Source organism: Solea senegalensis, linkage group LG1, assembly GCF_019176455.1.
Source record: "Solea senegalensis isolate Sse05_10M linkage group LG1, IFAPA_SoseM_1, whole genome shotgun sequence".
Classification (NCBI taxonomy): domain Eukaryota; kingdom Metazoa; phylum Chordata; class Actinopteri; order Pleuronectiformes; family Soleidae; genus Solea; species Solea senegalensis.
The window spans coordinates 14,350,161-14,370,166 of NC_058021.1; the positions used below are offsets into that span (position 1 = coordinate 14,350,161).

General features: G+C 41.5%; 2 protein-coding genes across 2 annotated transcripts; one reads left to right on the plus strand and one right to left on the minus strand.

The window, feature by feature from the left end:
• Window positions 1-1,026: 1,026 nt before the first annotated feature.
• opn7a (opsin 7, group member a) lies at window positions 1,027-6,563 on the minus strand. The gene is made up of 5 exons (XM_044039411.1): window positions 6,395-6,563; window positions 5,526-5,688; window positions 4,762-4,889; window positions 2,883-3,217; window positions 1,027-1,738 (listed from the first exon to the last, which is right to left on the minus strand). Exons 1-5 carry the CDS (start codon window positions 6,480-6,482, stop codon window positions 1,121-1,123), a joined length of 1,332 nt encoding a protein of 443 aa, XP_043895346.1. The 5' UTR covers window positions 6,483-6,563; the 3' UTR covers window positions 1,027-1,120.
• A 6,662-nt stretch (window positions 6,564-13,225) lies between these two features.
• mep1bb (meprin A subunit beta b) lies at window positions 13,226-19,955 on the plus strand. The gene is made up of 14 exons (XM_044025517.1): window positions 13,226-13,368; window positions 13,489-13,507; window positions 13,591-13,641; window positions 13,736-13,779; window positions 13,884-13,962; window positions 14,945-15,062; window positions 15,247-15,425; window positions 15,785-16,003; window positions 16,151-16,303; window positions 17,256-17,471; window positions 17,555-18,022; window positions 18,119-18,298; window positions 18,467-18,656; window positions 19,538-19,955. The coding sequence occupies exons 1-14, from the start codon at window positions 13,297-13,299 to the stop codon at window positions 19,746-19,748; spliced, it is 2,199 nt and encodes a 732-aa protein (XP_043881452.1). The 5' UTR covers window positions 13,226-13,296; the 3' UTR covers window positions 19,749-19,955.
• Window positions 19,956-20,006: the final 51 nt, after the last annotated feature.

Genomic DNA, 20,006 nt, shown 5'->3' on the forward strand with positions numbered 1-20,006 from the left:
TCATAGTCCTATACCCAAAATAATGCATAGAGGTTAAAGTAATAAACGACATGTTTGTAGCATGTGGTACATTCCTGAATGAGATTTCCTGAAATCAAAGAAAAGGCATTCTGTAAACATTGTAAATTGAGATAAATTACTGTGGAAAAATCTAAGGCAGGTTTGCTGTAAAATAAGAATGATTTTCACAAATATGCATTTGGATTGTTTGAAATGTAAAGTAATCCAACAGAAGACATGTTTAAATCAAATGGTACACTTGCACAAAGTTGGGGAATATGTAGGATTATATCATTAAGTGAAACCGAAGTAGTCGTGTGGAAGAGCCAGACTCTGCTGCCATGGTGAGATTGTGGAGGAAAGTTTGATGTCACAGGTCAAGGTAGTTACAAGGTCTCTCTCAGACAAAGATTTCAAAGCTGACTGGGCTCTTTTGAAGAAGCTCTAATGACACAGGCAATGTTGACACAGCCAAGCACACTGAGTGACCAGAAGTGTTCACGGAAGAATGACAACAAGGCCAAGAGACTCAGCTATGCATCAAAACGATGAGTCAAAGTGATTTGACTGTAACAGAAGGCAGAGAGCAGGACAGTAATGACTGTCTGCAGGCGACAGTGAAGCTTAATGGAGGTTCCTTGCAAGTATGGGGCTGCATTTCTGCAAATGGAGCTCGAGATTTGGTCAGGATTAATGGCGTCCTTAATGCTGAGAAACACAAGCAGGTAGTCATCCATCATGCACCATCTGGGAGCCGTTTGATTGGCCCCAAATTTATTATGGCCCCAAACACACAGCCAGTGTTGGTAAGAACTATCTTCACAAGTAGTAGTGATGATGTGGCCTGTACAGAGCCCTGGTCTGGGATTACATGATGAGACTGAAAGATTTGATCCACAGACGATCTGAGGTTAGTTCTCCAAGATGTTTGGAACAACTTACCTGAGAAGTTCCTTCAAACCCGGTGCAAGTGTTGCTAGAAGAGCTAATACTGTTTTGATTTGATTTTCATTCTTCTTGGCATCATTCTGCATTTTGTAAAATGATTTAAAAAAAAAAAAAAACAATTACAATTTATATTTGTGAAAGCAGTCTTACTTGACCCAACACCTGCCAAAAATCAAGGCCAAGCCACTCTAGCATGACCTGGGACCATCTCTAAGTTAATATGGAGGTTGTCTGTGTCGGAAGTCTTTTGTGCACACATGGCGGCCAGCAGAGATTTCTTGTGGCACACTCTTTGGGGAACTGGTGTGACTTTATCCACAGATGAGTCTTTACTAGCAGCCGGGTTTGTGACGCCGCACATTTGAGGGTAGCGTTTGAAGCATTCAAACGCATCCTCGCACTTGTCACAACTGTGATCCTTTGACGACACCATAGGAGGCTGAGCTGCAGAGTTGGACGAGGGGGTTTGGTTGGTCGCTCTGGGAATCATGCGAAGTCTGACCCTGATCTCTGGCCTGGTGCAGCACTTTGCCGGGCTCTGGGAGCAGAAGCAGCCTCTCAGACAGACGTGGCACAGGGTACCCACGTCCCTGTGCATCATCCTGCGGAAGGTTGGCCTCAGCATTAGGTAGATGATTGGGTTGTAGATGGTGGAGGACTTGGCAAACATAGCCGGCATGGCAAAGGCCAGAGGAGGGATGTTGTCGATGTGTCCAAAAGCGGCCCACATGGACACCACAGCGTACGGACTCCATGCCGCAAAGAAGCCGATGCAGACGGCAACACTTAGCTTGAAGGAGGAAAAAGGGCACATGGGAGAAAAGTGTACTTTTAAAAATGCAAGCTTTGGAAAAAAGGTTTGTTTATTTATTTAGATGTATGTGCTGTCTATATTATGTAAATGGGTTTATGAGCTGTGCAAAGACAACATATAATTGATATTAAATGTTTTACTTTAGATCTGTGTCAAATAAGCATTTGTAGTTTTCAGTTTATAAAAAAACACAATTAATTGGGTTCTTTAGCTTTTACTCAGGAGCGACTATTAATCACTTACCACTCGTTTTGGAAATCTTAAAACGGAGGGACTTCATAAAGTACCAGGGCAAAACAGGTTGATCAAACATTAGCTGAACTAGATTAAACGGTGTATTTTCGGGGCTCTGTTTTCCGCCATGAATCAATACTCATTGTGTGTGGTAGAATATGTATCACAGCAGGATGTAATATCAAAGGATAAAGCAGCAGTAGAAGATGGATGGATGTAATATGGGACTGATTTTGAAGGACTTAAAGTATCAATGATGGAACATGAGACTTACTCGAAAGAGTTTGTTTTATAAATGGCACAAAAATATATTATCGTACGATCACGACGCCGACAACCATTCTGATCTATTATAAACGCACAATCCAATCTATGACGCTCTCTGGATTTGGGCGTTATTCTACACAACCTGGAAAAACCTGTAGACTTTCTCCTTGATTTCAGTCAGAGATAATATGGAGAAGAGATGACGATGACTATTGGTCAGCAAAAGCTGTGGCATTCCATCCATCACAGAGCAGACCAGAGCCAATTTCTGCTAATGAGAAGCTGCGCCAATGATGCATCTGTTGAGGTCACTGCCGATTTCTTCAACAAAAGAGGAACTCTCCAGAAAGACAAACTCCAGGGTCTAAGAAGCGCTTGTCTCTGTCACTTGTTTCAAACATTCAGATTCACATCAGAAATGGGAATGTGCCAAGACTTGACGACTATTTTTGTCTGTGTATGTGTATCCTGCATGTAGTTAAGAGCATTAATCAAGAAGATTAATAATACTCTTCTCGGGTGTGATTGTTTTCAGGGGAGATGTGAAGTTTACCAAAATATGGTACGTCTAAAAAGCATGAATTTGTTTTTGACATGACGGAAGTAATGTCCAACTTACCTTTACAATAATAGTCTGGATGCTGCTCATCTGCGTCTGCCTCGATGCATGTTGCTCCATCGTCTTGCGGGTTGTGTGCACTGTGACCAGAATGCCCGTGTACGACGCTACGATGGCGCAGCACGGAAGGATGTAGCAGAAGGTGAACAGCACCACGGTGTAGGAGCGCGCCGTGCTGTGCTGATTGGATTGTGTCCAGTCAATGCAACAAGCGGTGCCGTATGGTTCGGGTCCATATTCCCCCCAGTGGGCCAGCGGGGAGCAAGCAAATAGCAAAGCATAGACCCAAGCACAGGCAATCAGCAGATGGCTGTGAGCGGAATTAAACCTGTTTCCTGTCAAAATGAGAGTTTATAGTTTGTTATTCAAGTAGTTAAATGATCTGGGAAAGATTATTATGTTCAGCTCTTACCAAATGAACATGACAATAAAAACAACACATGCACAAACACACACGCTTACTCCATCTGACCACACATGAAGACAAAGGTGTTTTTAGATGGTCACGCTAAAAGATCATCAGCATGCTATAATTGACATCAATGGGCCATTTTAAAGTAGAGATAACGGCACACACTTTCACCAGTCTTTCCTGGAAGAGAAGGTGAACACGGGGGTAGACACTCATAGAAGAGTTTGTCAGGGAAGGGGTTAAATGTATGCAAAGCTCAAGAATTGGGTGAAAAGCACAGACCTATAGACCAGGGGTCTCAAACTCAAATGACCTTGGGGTCACCGAGCATCTAGTAGCATCCAGTAGGAGGCGAAGTGAAACATTTTGGAGGAAAAAGCAACTATGCAGTAGGTTCTGGTCGATATGAGCTTTAAAATGATATCACAACATCCTGTCATGATGGATATTTCACAGGATTTCAAAATAAAAGTGTGTTGACATGGAACGATATTTAGTACACAATAACGATGTACAAAAACATTAAGAGGTGGGTCACATAAAGTGGATTGGAGGGCCGCAAGTTTGAGACCTGACATAAATGGTTTGAAAACGCCTGTTTTTGAACAGTGAGACAGACTCAAACAAAGGTTCTTTTAGGAGAACACTTAAAATAACCAGATTAACTGTTCATATTTCAAATTTAACACTCAAAATCTGGTGTTTGTGTACAACTACTGTGATAGATTTCTAAATAAAATGTTTCGTTTGTGTTTATACACTATTTTAACCAGATATGAAATGGGCAAAAGCCCTCACTCGGGACATTTTCTGGCCATTAAAAGAAGTCTTTGAGGCTTATTTTAAGGGTTAATACTTCACTGTTTTAGTAATGCTCTAATACTGTGTTGTTTCATCTGCTGCTGATACCACAGAGCTGATAAACATTTTCTCATCGATTTTTCACAACAGCGACAATAAAGAGCTGTTCTATTCTATTATTACAAAGAATGTGCAGGACAAAGGCCAAATGGACAGCGCGCTATACGCTAACTCCATGCCTTTTTGAAGCAAAAGGATGTAGATGGATGGCGAGTGACGTTGCATCAGCCTTAAGTGAGGACTGTATTCCTGCAGTGCGTCATAATGAAATGAGAAAGTGAAGGTTGGATTAAGGTGGGTTTTTTTTTCAGAATTAATTGGTACAGCTGGGAATTAGCAACTCTTTTGTGTGACTACCGGGGGAAAACACACTTTCTTGGGGTTAAATAGAGGGCCTCTATCGCACTGCGTTGACCAGCATCACACATAATGCTTGAGTGCAGCCCCTGCACTTGTTAGGCATCAAAGTCAGGCTAATGTGCAGCGCTTCAGAGGGATTATCATTTCGCTTTCCTTCCACAGATAAATCAACAATCAGCCACTTAGGGATGTGGTGCTTAATCCTGTGCCATTTTCAGTGACAAAACAGCTTCTCTGCACACTTACCATAGAGTGGGTAACACACTTTGACAAAGCACACCATGCTCAGCAGGGTTAGTGTGGTCAGGCTGCAGATGCCAAACAACATTCCACAAAAGGCATATACGGAGCACATTGCTTTCCCATACAGCCACCTGTGTGGGAGGCCAAGTGGGTGTGGGAAAGAGACAGAGACGGAGGAAAGTGCAAGAGGAAAAAAACGGAGTGGAAGGATCAATGAGAAGGTGAGGGAGGGAGAGGAGAGCGTCACATGAGCGTCACACACCGTAACTGCAAAGTCAGGCAATCATACTGCGACCTAACCATGTAAATGAACCATGATAGTTTGGATTTGTATGTAATCCGTACCTAAACGCAGTCTTCCTGATTATGTGAAAGGCAGTGTCAACACTTAGATCCTCCTTATATGGACATCCTGGTGTTAGTAGATCACATATTCTGGTTTTTTCATCGTATCGCATTTTTAATAGTGATATACAGCAATAATTGTGCAGAAGTCACATAAATAGACTGTTTTTCTTTTCTTTTTGTTCATAAAAACTGTGAACTTTGAACTGTGACACATTTCCAAATTTCACAAATTCAATACGACTGTACATTTTGATCACTTTTTGCTCAGGTTTGTTATATAGTTAATGTTTTCTGGGTTTTTTTCATCAGATTGTCTAGGTTGTGCTTAAAAAAAAAAAGGATGCAAGACACATTCTTATACCCTCTGTATATACTGTATATGTTTAATGCTACAGTATGTGCCAGGCGGAATACTGTACCTGTGGTAGATGCTTGACGTTATCGCCATAGGGTAAAGGGACAGCGTCAGGCCCAAGTCACTGACGGCGAGGTTGACGATGAAGTACTCGGCAGGTTTCAGGAGGTGCTTTTTCTTGTAGGAGACGTACAGCAGCATGGTGTTCCCAAACAGTGAACAAACTCCTGCAGGAAAAGGAAAAAGTTTAGATTTTTGGGGATTTACACAGAAATTGAAGGTACCACTCCATCACCTGAGCAGTTACGAAGAAACAAATTAACATGTATACAGGGAAATGGGCAAAACGGCTGGCTGTATGTGCTGATAACATGAACCCCTTTCATATACTAATTACTGTATACAGATGTGCACAGAGGTCCATGAGCATAGTGCATGTAACTCCACCCCACTGAACATTTAAATACAACTATGCTCGCTGTTTAAAGTTAGCGGAGCACAACTTGAATATGAAAGAAACACCATATAATTTGGCTTTGTAAACTCAGTGGACAGCCTATAACCACATTGATTATAAGGATTCTTCAGTAATGCTGCAATAACCCAAGACTGAGATAAAAGTTAATTATTTTTCCATTGACGGTCCACCCACAGAATTTTCATTTGCGAAGAACCCTAATGTCGTTGGGTTATTACAACAGATAAAACATGCACTGCATTTCCACTATGGCCACATTTCCACTATTGTGTGTCTGTGCCTTCACACTGTGATGACAATATACTGATAATTACAGTGAATACTGTATAGTAAGTGCTGCAGATGACGGCTTCACAATGAGACGCCGTGCTTTGTTTCACCTATTTCACCTTGAGCAGAAGAAATGGGTAAAATCGATGGTTCTCTTATTTTCAATTTTACAAATGTTTACTCACCAAATAGAAAGTAGACAACAGCCACTGTTATATCCACTGGCACGGGTATGTTGGATCGGAATGCGAGGTCTTCATCTAACAGCCCCATCTGAAAAAAACAAATTTAAATGCCATAGAAAGACCTTCACAGAGAGGCAGAATAATGAGAAACGAGGAGGACGCCGTGTCTCTTTTGTGTACAGTTGCATTTCTTTAGTGCAAAGAGCTCATACAAAAGCATGTCTTCGAGCCACACATGTAGGTCACGTGACTGACACTCTCAGTTGTCATGTTCTCATTCTGCCTCAGCAGCTGAAGTCTCACAGTTGCAGATCAATAAAGTATACGAGGGTCAATGCGCAAATGGTTAAGAGAGAAATTCGTTATCAACAGTCACTCAGCAGTCAAGGCTCATGGAGCATTTTGAATGTACAATTAAAAAGCAGCTGTATAACTGTAACAGCACTCACTTGCCACTTCATTAGGTTACGCATGACCCCTAATGAAGTGGCAGGAGTGGCACATTGTGCTGTTGTAGCTCATCTGCTTCAAGGCTCTGTACCTTTGGTTGTAACAATTTTAATTCAATGTTGCTCTTGTGGAATTTCAAACCTGACTGACCATTCTGCTCTGACGAAACAGAGGGACATTTTCTCTTTTTGGACCATTGTTGTGTGTAAAAATCCCAGTAGATCTTCAGTTCCTGAAATACTCTTAATAACACTTTCTGCCCCCCCCCATTCTGATGCTCAGCTTGATATCTATGTCAACATGCCTAAATAAATCTAGTTGCTGCCATGTGGTTGGCTGATTTGATATTTGCATTAACAAGCAGTTGAACAGATGTACCTATAAAGTGGGTGAGTCATACAAGAATCCTGGTGGGAGCTTTTGTTATTCAGCATGCCGAAATCACACTGCACCTTAGTATCCATACATACATGTAAAACACTTTTATTTATGTTGGAAATGTATAAAATCATGATATATAAATAATAATAATAATAATAACTGATTACTGTTTTTTTTTTCTTCACACAAGAATGTCCCTTAATCACAGAATTACACTTAATGAAGAATGGCTCAATGAATGTTTCTTCATGTTGAAGATTGATTGTATATTCTGTTTTATGAATGAGACTGACACATCAATTTCCCCCTCAACATGTTTCAAAGTGTGTGTGTCTGTTACTATTTTACCTGTTGCTATTTTGTCAGTTCACACTCTTGTATAACATGTATAGCCACGAGCACCTGGAAGACAAACTGTTTTGTCAGATTAAGATTATTTGATGATGATGATGATGATAAGCATTCTGCTCATCTCCCTCATAGATAATAATAATCGGTCACTGTCTGGCCATACATGAAAAAACATTTGCAATTGTATCTGTGCAAGAAACGTGCATTGGTGAAACGGATAACAAAACAAAACCGGTTTGGGCAACAATTAATACTTTAGATTAGCCTTTAATATTATGTCGTAAAAAAAAATATGAAACAAAAAGCATCCTGACTTGAGTAGTAAATGAAATTTGAATGGCTCCGTGCGTAAAAGCGCAAAAGTCACCCAAAAGCGCTTTCCTGCTCGAGTGTTTGAGGGCTTCAGGGTAATGTCTCTGTTTCACAACAGAACGAGACATTGTGAGGTTGTCACAAATGTTTCTAGAATTGGAGCACATATCTGCGCACATTCCAACACCACACCTTCATGGACTAACACAGATTCCTTACCTCGGCGACCAACTTGATCCAATGAAGGGTCCCAGTAAGTTTCCCAAATATCACTTTTCAACCACGTTTCATTTCTGTGCCAGTGATGCGCGCTCTTCTCCCAGCAGCGATCACACTGAGTGGAAGCAGGAGGCTGCACTGCAAGCTACAGATCCCACCAACTGTGGGCAGCTCTAATCAATTAATTACGTCACACATACACACAGGTTTGCGCAGCCACTCTCCTTAAGAGAACCTAAACAAACCTAACCGTAACCTATGAAATCTTAGCCTTAACCTAACCAGTTCCTTGGAAATAAGGTTATTTCTCCTTTAAACGGGGGTCTCCTTAGGGTCTACTGTTCCTGACAAGGTCAGCGTTTATGCCAGAAAAGGGTCAAGTGCTGTAGGAATATTAAATATCTGAAAACTCAAACGATCAGAAAAACAGTTGTGATTATTAATCCATTAATTTCTATTGTAGCATCATGTGTGTGTGATGGGATTATTACAGCCCGCCCTCATCCATGTATGTAAATGTGTTCTCTGTTTGAACAACAATAATTTTGGAGTCCTCTAAGTGAGATACTGTTCATTTGCTACATTTAAACATGGCAATTTGAAAAACATTTTTTTTACTCTGTATGCAAAAGAAATACGACTCCATTTATAATGTGTTTCCTTCACCTTAGGCACATCCCCCTATAATTCAGTGTGACGTACTTTTAATATGAGACGCAGCACAGTGGGGAGGTGGTTCAATGTGGGGTTTTACTTCATTTAGTCCAGCTCACATGCAGCTTATGGCTGTTTTTTTCCTGCGCTTCCTCTTCCTCTTGTCCACTGTCGTCTCCTGCAACTCCTGTGCACCAAAGGACGATGGATAGACAGTAATGTTTAATCTTTGGAAACCTTGCGCTGTTCCATTGACTTCATTGGAATTTAAATTAAAAATGGTTTGAGCAACCTTGTTCCAAACACAGGTGTCGTTAGTAACGTGGCCCCTATTGTGCTCGGCACACTGTGATGGTCTATGGGATTCTTGTCCATGTCCCTCCTTGTAAACACACCTTTTTTCAATTGTGTGCATTTGGCCCGCGGTGATGTTCAAATTCTCACACAAACATAAAAATCAATCAGTCACGGTGGGTCAAAGGCACCTGTGGAGGAGTTGAAGAAAAATAATTTTGAATTTGTCACAGCAAATGCGGAAAGGGAAACAATCCAATTTGTCACACCTTGAAAGTATAGGCATGAATTATCTTCAAAAGAATTACACACAGTGGAAATATTGGCATGCCTGCCACCGGAAACTCTTCTTTCTTACACACACACACACACTTGAAACAAAAATCCTGAGCTGAAAGCCCAATTCAGTGTGTGATGGTGACGTCAAAGATTTAATTGTGACGGTGTCTGAGGGCTATATTGAAATGAACGTCCACGAGGAGGTTAAATGCAGTGCGGACATCAAAGTGGTCCAAATAGGAATACAGGACCAGCATTTAACACCAGCTCTGTGTCACCAGGAGCGTTTCCTCGTGCAGGTGCTAATGATGAGGGAGGATTGGGCGGAATATTAATTGCCTGCCTTTTCCTGAAACAAATGATCGGTAATGTGTTTGTGCACGCGCAGTGTGCCTTTCTGTGCTTTTGCTTATGAACGGTGCAAGATTACATTTACTTCGTTTGTGTCGTTTCTGTCATTTCAAATCTGCTTCTTCTTCGTCTTCTTGTTTATTTCACCTGCAGTATAACCGTAATAGATGGAGCAAAAATACAGAACGGGCCCTTTGCTAACCTTCTAGTTAATGGAATAGTCCATGTAAAGCCTTGCTTGCCTCAGGTATGAGGAGGTATGAATAAAAGCTTCTTTTTGCTGTAGTTGAGATCCCCAAATAAAGACTTGAGAAGCAAAAACTTGTGACTTGTCCGTCACAAGTTTCCTCTTTGCAAAAGAGGACGTAACCGTCGTACAGAACATGAACACCACACATTGTACTCACAAAGAGCCTTGAAAATCAACAATGTCTTATACAGTGTGAGAGAAAAGTGTGTGTGTGTGTGTGTGATTATCGTCTGTCCTTGAGCAAAGGAAACAAGAGTGAACAGAGTGGGCACTGATATCAAAAAGAGACAGTGTCCCGTGTATGAATCGAAGCAAGGGAGCACATATTATAAAAGGTCACACCAGGGCAAACGGTAAAAAAAAGAATAATTCCATTACATAGTGGAATATGCATTCTGGTTTTAATGGAGCGGTACTGTATGTCCTCTGGCAAAATAAGAGTCTCCTCTCGATCATTTATGTAGGACAGACATTACTGATGTGAAATCAATCAGAAAACTCGGCCATAGAACGTTGAAACATTTTAAAGTGCTGCACATGTTGCCACATTTCAAACTCTCCATATACAACCGGCATGTTGAGTTTGATCCATTCAGCAATTTTTTTTTTTTTTCCCCTCTGGACCCCAGAGCAATGAATCTGCTGCAAAGCACTCTCACTCATGCTGCCACGCGCTGGACTAAAGAGCCACAGGCAGATCAGCTGAAATAACCAGGACTTTTTGAAGAATGTTGCTAATTTGTAGCTTCACACGGCGTCGGGTGGACATTTATTCAGTCGTCCCATATATGAACATGGAGGACTTTTATTTTTTGTATACTATATAATGGCCCAAGGAAGATATTATAAGATGTTGTTGGGGATCCAGATGTGGATTCAGGTGTGTGGAGGAGACACTGAGAGACATCTGTATGATTTTGAGTATTTGATAGTCTTTTTCCAGCAGGTCAACATCTTGCATGGATCTTTCAAAGCAGCCATTAGAGTTTGACAGTTCAGGTTCATAAATCCACTGAGTCCTGACTGTGAAGCTGTGAAGTACCAATCCCCAGTGGCGGAGAATGAAGATGGTGGGTTCACTTTAAAGTGTCATAACAGCTGTATGGTGTTGAGTACAGTGTTTTAATGTCCATCTGTTTTATCTATGACTAAGTAAAAAATGGGTGGTTTCTCATGTTAGAGAAAAAATATCACTTTTCAGGAAAATCAAATAAAAATCAGTGCTATTACACCAGGGAGCAATCAGAAGTGTTACTATTCTCTTAATCTCATTTACTAAACTTATTTCACAGGTTATTTTAACCATTCCATGTGTTGACATGATCCCCTCACATTACAATACAGTTATGAACGTTTGAATGTTAGAACATATTGATGAGGGAGAAATGCACTTGAATATCCCTGATATTTATACTTTTCTAAAAGACAGGAAGTTCTCAAAACCAGGTAACGTTATACTGTAAATGCAAGTGGCGAAATGAATAAGCCTTGGTTATAATAATACTTTTTGACAAAAAAGCATGGCTTGTTTTTCCTTTCCTCATATGCATTCATAACAAGAACTTACAAAGTCCAAAATGTCTTTGCGTAAACATTTTTCAACACCTTTTGCAATTACTATGGTGTTAAATTCCATGTGAATTAGCAACATTCGTGTGTATTCCACAAGAGCATTTCAAAAGTGGACTCCATATTCTGAAAAGGAAAAAAAGGAATCTCTGTAGATATGGATACAGAAAATAAGAGGGAACCTACATGGCAAATACCCTGCAGTTCTATATTCCATTATGAACCAGAAATCAGAACTCAATTCAGTCATAGGAAAAGGGTAAAGCTGATTCAGATGAATTCAAAGGTAGCATGTCCTATAACACAATTTACAAATGTCTCAGACTTAGCGAGAACAGACGAACCAGAACGTTCCCTCAAGATTCAAACCGCGCTGCATTATTCTCAAATTTTGTGTGAAATCACAGGGAGAAATGTGAGCCTGAACCACATCAGTTCACCTCCATTAGTTCCATCTATATATCATCTATATAAGCAGACGTGTTTTAAGTAATATAAAGGAAGGGACTGGAAATATCAATAAGTAATCACCGACGCGTAATACACAAAACCACCAACGCACGCAAGGTTTGCTTGAATGTGGCAGCTGTGTTTGATTGTCCTACTTCGACTCGACTAATAATGGGCAAAATGAATGAGTCATAATAACAGACGACCTCTTTTATATGCACATCATCATAGAAGACTTGATATTTCTCCGATCTGACATCTGAAAAGGAAAATAACACAATGTATTTTCTATAAAGTTCTGCTGTTGAGGCTAAACTTCAGCATGAAATGTGTCCTTGTCGAACAGAGAACTGGGGATTGGTTTGTAACTGCAGAACGGACAAAGTAAATAAGGGAGTGGGGTTTCTTGATTATCCATCCGTCCAATTTCAACCGCTTTATCCTCCACATGAGGGTCGCAGGGGGTGGGTACACCCTGGAAAGGTCGCCAGTCCATCATGGGGCCACATGGCGATAAACAACCATGCACTTACACCTGATCAATTTAGTGTCCAATTTATCTAATCCCCATATTGCATGTTTTTGTGGGAGGAAACCCACACACGGAGAACATGCCAACTCCATTCAGAAAGAAAGAAAGAATTCTTCAGCCCGGGGTCGCGAACCTGGGTCTTCTTGCTGCGAAGGCAAGAGTGCTAACCACTGCACCGTGTGGCTCTGTGTTTTGAATCTGACATACGGGCATAAACGGTCAAAGGTCAGGTACATCTATATAGACACCTTTTTCTAAATGGATCCATACAGGTAACTTGAATGTGGCAAAGCTGGTGGTGACCGATGGCGGTTTGAGTATCTCAGAAACTGCTGATCCACAGGGACTGTCATGCACTGTCGTCTTTAGGGTTTAGGATGGTCCAGAAAGAGCAGCATTTCTCTGGGTAGAAATATCTTGTTGAGGTCAGAGGTCAGAAGGGAATGACCAGACTGGTTTCAAAACGAGTCGACATGTGTACCTTATTATAATAATAATAATAATAATGTGTGGCCTGTGATTATATTTGTTTGTTGGAATCCAACTAATTCAGTGCTTTTTTTAGTCGACTGCGTGGCTGTCGGGCTGCCCCCAGGTTTACTCGTTCACTCGGGCTAATCTGCAAATGTGTAAAGATTTTTTAACAGATAGCAAAGCAGATTGAAGTTGTTGTTGTGCAACTTGGACCTTTTACGGCTCTGTCAATCATTGACCCGAGAACTCATCTATTTGATGTTATTACCTGCAAAGTCTTCAATTATTGCATCGAGAGAGTCGGAGATCGGTACGTGTCCCTTGCTGTCTCAGAAGATGGCAGGAAGACCCACGGGTTTACTTGTTCTTCACGTTGTTTGCATCCTTTGTGGCCTGACGCTTTGTTCGGTGAGCCATGTATATAATCTGTTTGTTGCTGTTAACTAGAAAACGTGATCTATTTTTGATTTTTTTTTTTAAAGAATTGCATGTGTAACATTTCTTACTTTCCTTTGTGTTTTGTTTTAGCCCACAGCACAAATACCAGGTAAATGTTTCTTTAACACAAAGTGAGGCTCAAGTTGAAGTTTAACTTCTTTTAACGACTTAAATCCTTCGTCTCTGTCACAGACTATGATGTGGACAGCGGACAGGACCTTGACATTTTTGACATAAATGACGGTACGCAGATTATAAAAGGGCAATTTTGCTGGAGACGTGATTAATATTCAGTTCACTGCAAATACACTGTTTTGTGTGTGTGTGGACACTACAGAAGCTGGACTGGGTCTTTTTGAGGGAGACATTGTCCTTGATGAGGTCTGTTCATTTATTTGAATGTTTATCATTTCCGCACGATCGCATTTTGTACACACTCATTAAGCCATTACTGTCCCTGTGATTGCTTTTATTGACCACTCAAGAGGCAGACTCGGAATTCCATAATAGGGGACGAGTACAGGTGGCCAAAGACGATCCCATACTACATGGAAGATGACTTGGGTAAGAGTGTTTGTTCAAAGAGCAATTTACGGTCATTTATTTGGTCGTTTTCGAACGTAAAGAAGAGCAAACGGCCAATTCACAAGCAAATCAAACCATTCACGTTCTTCTTGTGTTTGAAAAGGTGTGAGAGGAAGTCTAAAACTTGATTTAATCTCACCCCTTGTCCATGAAACGTGAATTAATTCATCAACGCGGCTTCCTGTCGACATCTTTCTGCAACATTGCATCACATAATTTCATACATATGGCATATACAGTAGGAGGAAATGAAGGGGAAATTAAAGATTGAATTCATTCATTTGTATATTTTCAATCACTTAAATGCTTTTCTACATCCACGTCTTTTAATGATGTCAGAGGAAAGGATATTATTTCTCAAGTCATCAAGAGAAACTTGAACCAGCAGATCATTTGGAAGAACCACAGTAATGTTTCCCACAATGATAAGGAATATGAATAAATATAATACATCTCAAACTGGGTTTATGTTCTGCCTCCATAACAAAGATTAAAATCCAAACACAGAATAAGGAGTCATCATGTGAGAGCATAGTTCTCGACAGAAAATGAACATAAATATAAAGTTAATCTCAAGAAAGTAAATGGCATATGAATGAATGAATGAATGGACTATGCAATAACTATTTTGTCCTATTTATAGTACATGAAAAGTAGTGGATTGTGTGAAGACAACCCCCAAAGGAACTCAAATTAAAGGAGAGAAAAATAGAAATAGAAAGTGCTTCAGTACAAATCCACAACCCAACTCCATACCATGTGTTTGATATTTACCCACTTACAACTGAGGTAGTGAGTCAGAGACACGTGAACTTGACTGACTTTAAAGGCTCTCACATATCCACCAGAGGTCTTTTGTGAAATACATGCAAAATTACAGCCCGACTTGACAGGGGAATTTGAAAGATTTACAAGTTTATGCATTCTTCATTTAAAAAGAACTGACTTATCTACTCTGCAGAGATCAATGCAAAAGGTGTGATTCTGAAGGCCTTTGAGCAGTACCGGCTAAAGAGCTGCATTGACTTCAAGCCTTGGAGCGGCGAGGCCAACTACATTTCGATCTTCAAAGGAGGCGGGTGAGACAGAGAGAGTCGCTTACTTTTTTTTTTAATGGTCTGCTCAGATGAAAAGACGGGTTTGCTTTACTTTGTGAAAGATTGCATGCGTTATTCTATCATTGCAACATTGCATGTCCTAGATGGCAGAATATTTGATCTGTTTTTTTGTTGTTGTCTTTCCCACCCCGCCCCCCAAAAAAAGTTGTTTCTCCTCTGTGGGAAACAGGAAAGTTGGGAAGCAAAGATTATCTATAGGAAAAAACTGTGACCGCATTGCCACCATTGAACATGAGTTCCTTCATGCGTTGGGTTTCTGGCATGAGCAGTCGAGGGCGGACCGCGACGACTATGTCAGAATCATGTGGGATCGCATCTCAGAGGGTATGGAACCTTCTCGCCACAGAGTTGCCAATAACTTGAATGCTGTCCATTCTCTGTCATGATTCCATATTTGCATATGCATGATTACGTGACGTTACAGTCAAATGAAAGGAGTTCATCCAGCATTGCTTTGGTTACACGAGTCATAAACATAAACATCTTCATATAGATAAGAAGTGTATCACAGCTTTATTGACCTCTGCTCATTTGATTGTTGATAAGTCAGATCTGTTAATGGCTGCGATTACTGAATTTATTACTTTAACCGCAGCAAACTTTCAGCGAAACGTGTCAGGCATTGAAAAACAACTTATTTTGCAGAATGTGACAATGAATTAAACACTGTTATTCGACTACAGGTAAAGGACACAACTTCAATACCTATAATGACACCACCTCCAGCTCACTGGGCGTCCCGTACGACTACGGCTCCATGATGCACTACAGTAAAAACGCCTTTCGCAACGGCAGCGAGCCCACCATCATCACCAAGATCTCTGCTTTCAGTGATGTCATCGGCCAGCGTATGGAGTTCAGTGACAGCGACCTGCTTAAGCTGAGCCGCCTCTACAACTGCAGTAAGAATGAGTACTCTTACTGTTTTCAATTCAAATTCTATTCCTGCAAGATGTCACTCACATGGCTTATCTGTGAATCCGCATGAATGTTTCTGTTATGTGCGATTTAGTTTATAGCTGTTCAAAGTCCTTGCCCTGTTTTCCTAGCTCAGGGTTCCACCTTCCTGGACTCATGTGACTTTGAACGTGAGAACATCTGTGGTATGATCCAGGGACAGGGAGACAAGGCAGAATGGGTCAGGCTGGACAAAGCTGCTGGAGGGCCTGACAAGGACCACTCTAACATGGGCAAATGCACTGGTGAGAATCACTGTGTGTGGCATAGCACACGGCACAACAAATGTTTTATTCTAAACCATGGTCAGATGACACACACAATGCTGATTAAAGCCAAACGGCTCCACGTTACCCTCTCTGTATGAGTCTGTGCGACTCTCTCGCTTTCTTTCGGTACAGCAGTGTGTTGTTTTGTTGGTCTGTGTGGAGTATGGAAAGGTGAGGCAGAAGAAGCACACGGTGCAAGTAAAGTGAGACAATTTCATAGCTGCAAAGAACACGAAGAAGAACATTTAAGTGGATTCTAAATATAAACCTGGATGTTCAGTAAGACTTTCCTAAGGTATTTTAATCACAACGCACATTCCCTGCCATGTTACTGTGACTCACTTGTTGACCAGCAACCTGATTTATATCCCAACACGAATAAACTTTATTTGTATAGCATCTTTCATACAAGGATTGCAGCTCAAAGGGCTTCACAATAAAAGGACAACAATAAAACACAACACAGGGTGGAAGGAAAAGGAAAAGTCTATAGTTTCAAGAGGTTCAGAAAAAAACCTGTTCTAACTTTAAAATGAACTAAAAATGTAGATGAAACGCAACACGGGGTGGAATAAAAAGGAGATGGTTAAAGGCTAGAGTAAAAAGATAAGATAACTAGTTAAAACGAGTCAGATATGAAGAAGCTTCTTGGATGAGAGGTGAAATGTGTTCAACTCAAGCGAGTCCAGTCGCCTATAGCTGGACTGAGAACCTTCACTGACATGACACTCAACAATATTCAGATCCAGATCTAGTAGACCAACTCTTTAAGTTCAGACAGACCCATGAGCCAATTATTCCTTAGACACATGTGTTATGCTGTCAGGACATGAGGATTACCATAAATTAGAAAAAGAGCTATACACTACTTGCTATACTGTTTACATGTAGACACATGGGGATAATCCAGTAATATTTGGATCCTCAGGCTCTGGATATTTCATGCACTTCAACACTGGCACAGCCAAAACTGGGGACACGGCACTGCTTGAAAGCAGACTCCTTTACCCCAAGAGAGGTTACCAGTGTCTGCAGTTCTTCTACTACAACAGCGCCGGCCCCAGCGACAAACTGAAGATCTACATCCGAGAGTATGACAAAGCACACCCCAACGGAACTCTACGCTTTATCAAGACCATAGAAGGTGACGATTGGGAAATCCCGTTACTGCTCAAAATCTTGGTATTGTCATTGTGCTGGTAAATCAATTCTGTCTTGTTGTAACAGGATCCCCTCAGGAGCTGTGGCAGCTGCACCACGTCAGTCTGGATGTGAAAACAAAGTTTCGTGTTGTCTTTGAAGGGTGCAAGGAAGGCACCGGGCTGCCAGCAGGCGGACTATCGCTGGATGACATCAACCTTTCTGAGACCACCTGCCCGGAGTTTATATGGCGCGTGAAGAACTTCGGTCACGTTATAGACAATACTCCAGTAAACACTTCTATCTTCAGCCCGCCGTTTACCTCAAAGGAAGGTTACACTTTCCAAATGAAGCTGTACCCCAGTGGAAAGGCAGGATACCCTGGTGAGCTGTCGGCCTACGCTCATCTAGTGGCCCGTGAAGGCGATACCGGGCAGAAATGGCCCTGCCCCTGGAAACAGATAACCATGATGCTTATGGACCAGCACCCACACATCCAAAAGCGCATGTCTAACCAGCGCAGTGTGACCACTGACCCCAACATGAAAGTATCAGGTGCAGAAAGATCATACCTCTCAGACAATCTTTGGGAAAAACATTATTTGCTGTAATACAACATTCACACACCCTTTTAACGTCTTTTTAAAACAGGCTCTGACACATTTTTCTGGGATGACCCACGTAAGGTGGGGCATGAAGTCACAGAAGCAGACGGATCCAAGTACTTCCGAGGACCAAGCTCCGGAACCCCGGTGTATCTCACGCACCTCAGAGCCAAGAGCAGGGATTTCATCAAGGGAGGGGACGCCATATTTCTCCTGTCAATGGAGGGTAAAAGCACCAGATACGTGTGACATATGAATCCTCTACTGTGTCCAAACATGAAAGGTTTACTACCCAAAGAGAACTAAGCAGTGGATCTAAACACCAGTCAGTCATGTAATCCAATCGCTGCCTGTTTATTTCATGTTCATCAATGCCTCCCTCTTCCATTTTCAGATGTGTCACATCTGACCCAGACCCAGACCCAGCCAACTACACCTCCTGCCACCATCACCACCCCCATCCCCATCACCACCACCCCCACTCCATCGTCCACTGGCGCGGTCACACCCCCAGACGTCTGTCTCAATGTTCAGTGTCAGAATGACGGCATCTGTGTGGTGGATGAAGGGAAAGCTGCCTGCAGGTGAGGACGTTTCTGAACGCACCCACTACTCCGCCGTTCTTAAAGGTCGACTGTGTGAGAGGAATTAGTCACATCTCGTGGTGAGGGCGCTGATTGTAAACAACAGATGACTGCACCCCCTCACCCCCTTCTTTTCCCACACATGTCAGGAAACTACTGTGACCCCCCCGTCCCCCGCCCCCCGCATACCAGACAGGATGTTTTTTTTCTTTGCGTACTAAGCTTCCGCTACAAGACACGAAACACATGCTGTGGCTGGTTCTGTCTGATCGGGCACATAACATGTATCTCCATAAATAAAAAATATACATATAAAAGGCTTATTCTGGGACTGCAAAATACTTTATACTTATGTAATGTTAGAAACTCACTAAGTATTATACAGTCGTAAAAGTAGTAGTAGTATCTCTGCCAAAAAACTGTCTATTACAAATTGGTCCTTTTTCAAGAGGTAATAAAAAATTGCAGCTTTGGGCCGCCCATGGCCAAGTGGAAAAGGAACTTGAAAGGTTGCTGGTTTGAGTCCCTACTAAGGCAATGAAAGGGCTGGGGTACCCCTGAGCAAAGTACCCAACCTCCATTGCTCTCTGGGTGTTGCTCAGTGGCTGCCCACTGCTCCTAATTCTAGGAAGATTTCATTAATATGTCACATTCTCAAAGGTGTTTGCTTAATTTGTACAAAACATGTGTTACCATTTTGTTACCTTAAGAGTTATCTTTGAACAAAGACAAATAAGCATATTTTCCATTCCTTGTTGCATATATTGTTCTATTTCTTCTGGAAGTAAACATTTCTTTTGGATTTGGATACAAACCAGAACAACATTTCATCTTGATATACAGTATATTTTCACTACTACTTTACTCATTTGTTGTTCCAGATGTGCAGTGGGTGATGACTGGTGGTACTACGGAGATGGCTGTCAGTATAAGGGCACCCTCATGGATAAGACCACGCTCGCACTGGCCACTTCTCTGTCTGTGCTGGGAGTCATGATGGTGGTCACGATAGTCAGCGTCCTCTGCGTGAAGAAGAAGTACAAGAAACGCGACGACGGCGGCTTTAACATGTCAAACATCCACGCCACATAGAAACTGTACCGGAATAAAGCTGCAAACTGAAGCAAAACAATTCACCACTTCCAATGAAATGCTCATGATACATTGCTTTGGCTTAAGATTTCACTCCAGTTCAACTTGTCACATTATGCGAGATTGCCCCCTTCTGGTCATTCACAGTAACACCACTACAGAGGGAATGAGAATGTTATTGTACTAAATAAAACTGCTTTTAAAAACTTTCGTTTCATATGCATTTCTTTACGACACAGGCACAAAAACAAGACCCAG

Excerpts from the sequence above, each read along its gene's own strand:
- opn7a (XM_044039411.1), bottom strand. The coding sequence starts at position 6,482 with ATGGGGCTGTTAGATGAAGACCTCGCATTCCGATCCAACATACCCGTG. Across the intron at positions 5,689-6,394 it reads TGTTGTCTACTTTCTATTTG|GAGTTTGTTCACTGTTTGGG; the intron begins GTGAGTAAACAT and ends CTTTTCCTGCAG. Across the intron at positions 3,218-4,761 it reads AGTGTGTTACCCACTCTATG|GAAACAGGTTTAATTCCGCT; the intron begins GTAAGTGTGCAG and ends TCATTTTGACAG.
- mep1bb (XM_044025517.1), top strand. The coding sequence starts at position 13,297 with ATGGCAGGAAGACCCACGGGTTTACTTGTTCTTCACGTTGTTTGCATC. Across the intron at positions 18,023-18,118 it reads CCCCAACATGAAAGTATCAG|GCTCTGACACATTTTTCTGG; the intron begins GTGCAGAAAGAT and ends TTTTTAAAACAG. Across the intron at positions 18,657-19,537 it reads GAAGGGAAAGCTGCCTGCAG|ATGTGCAGTGGGTGATGACT; the intron begins GTGAGGACGTTT and ends TTGTTGTTCCAG.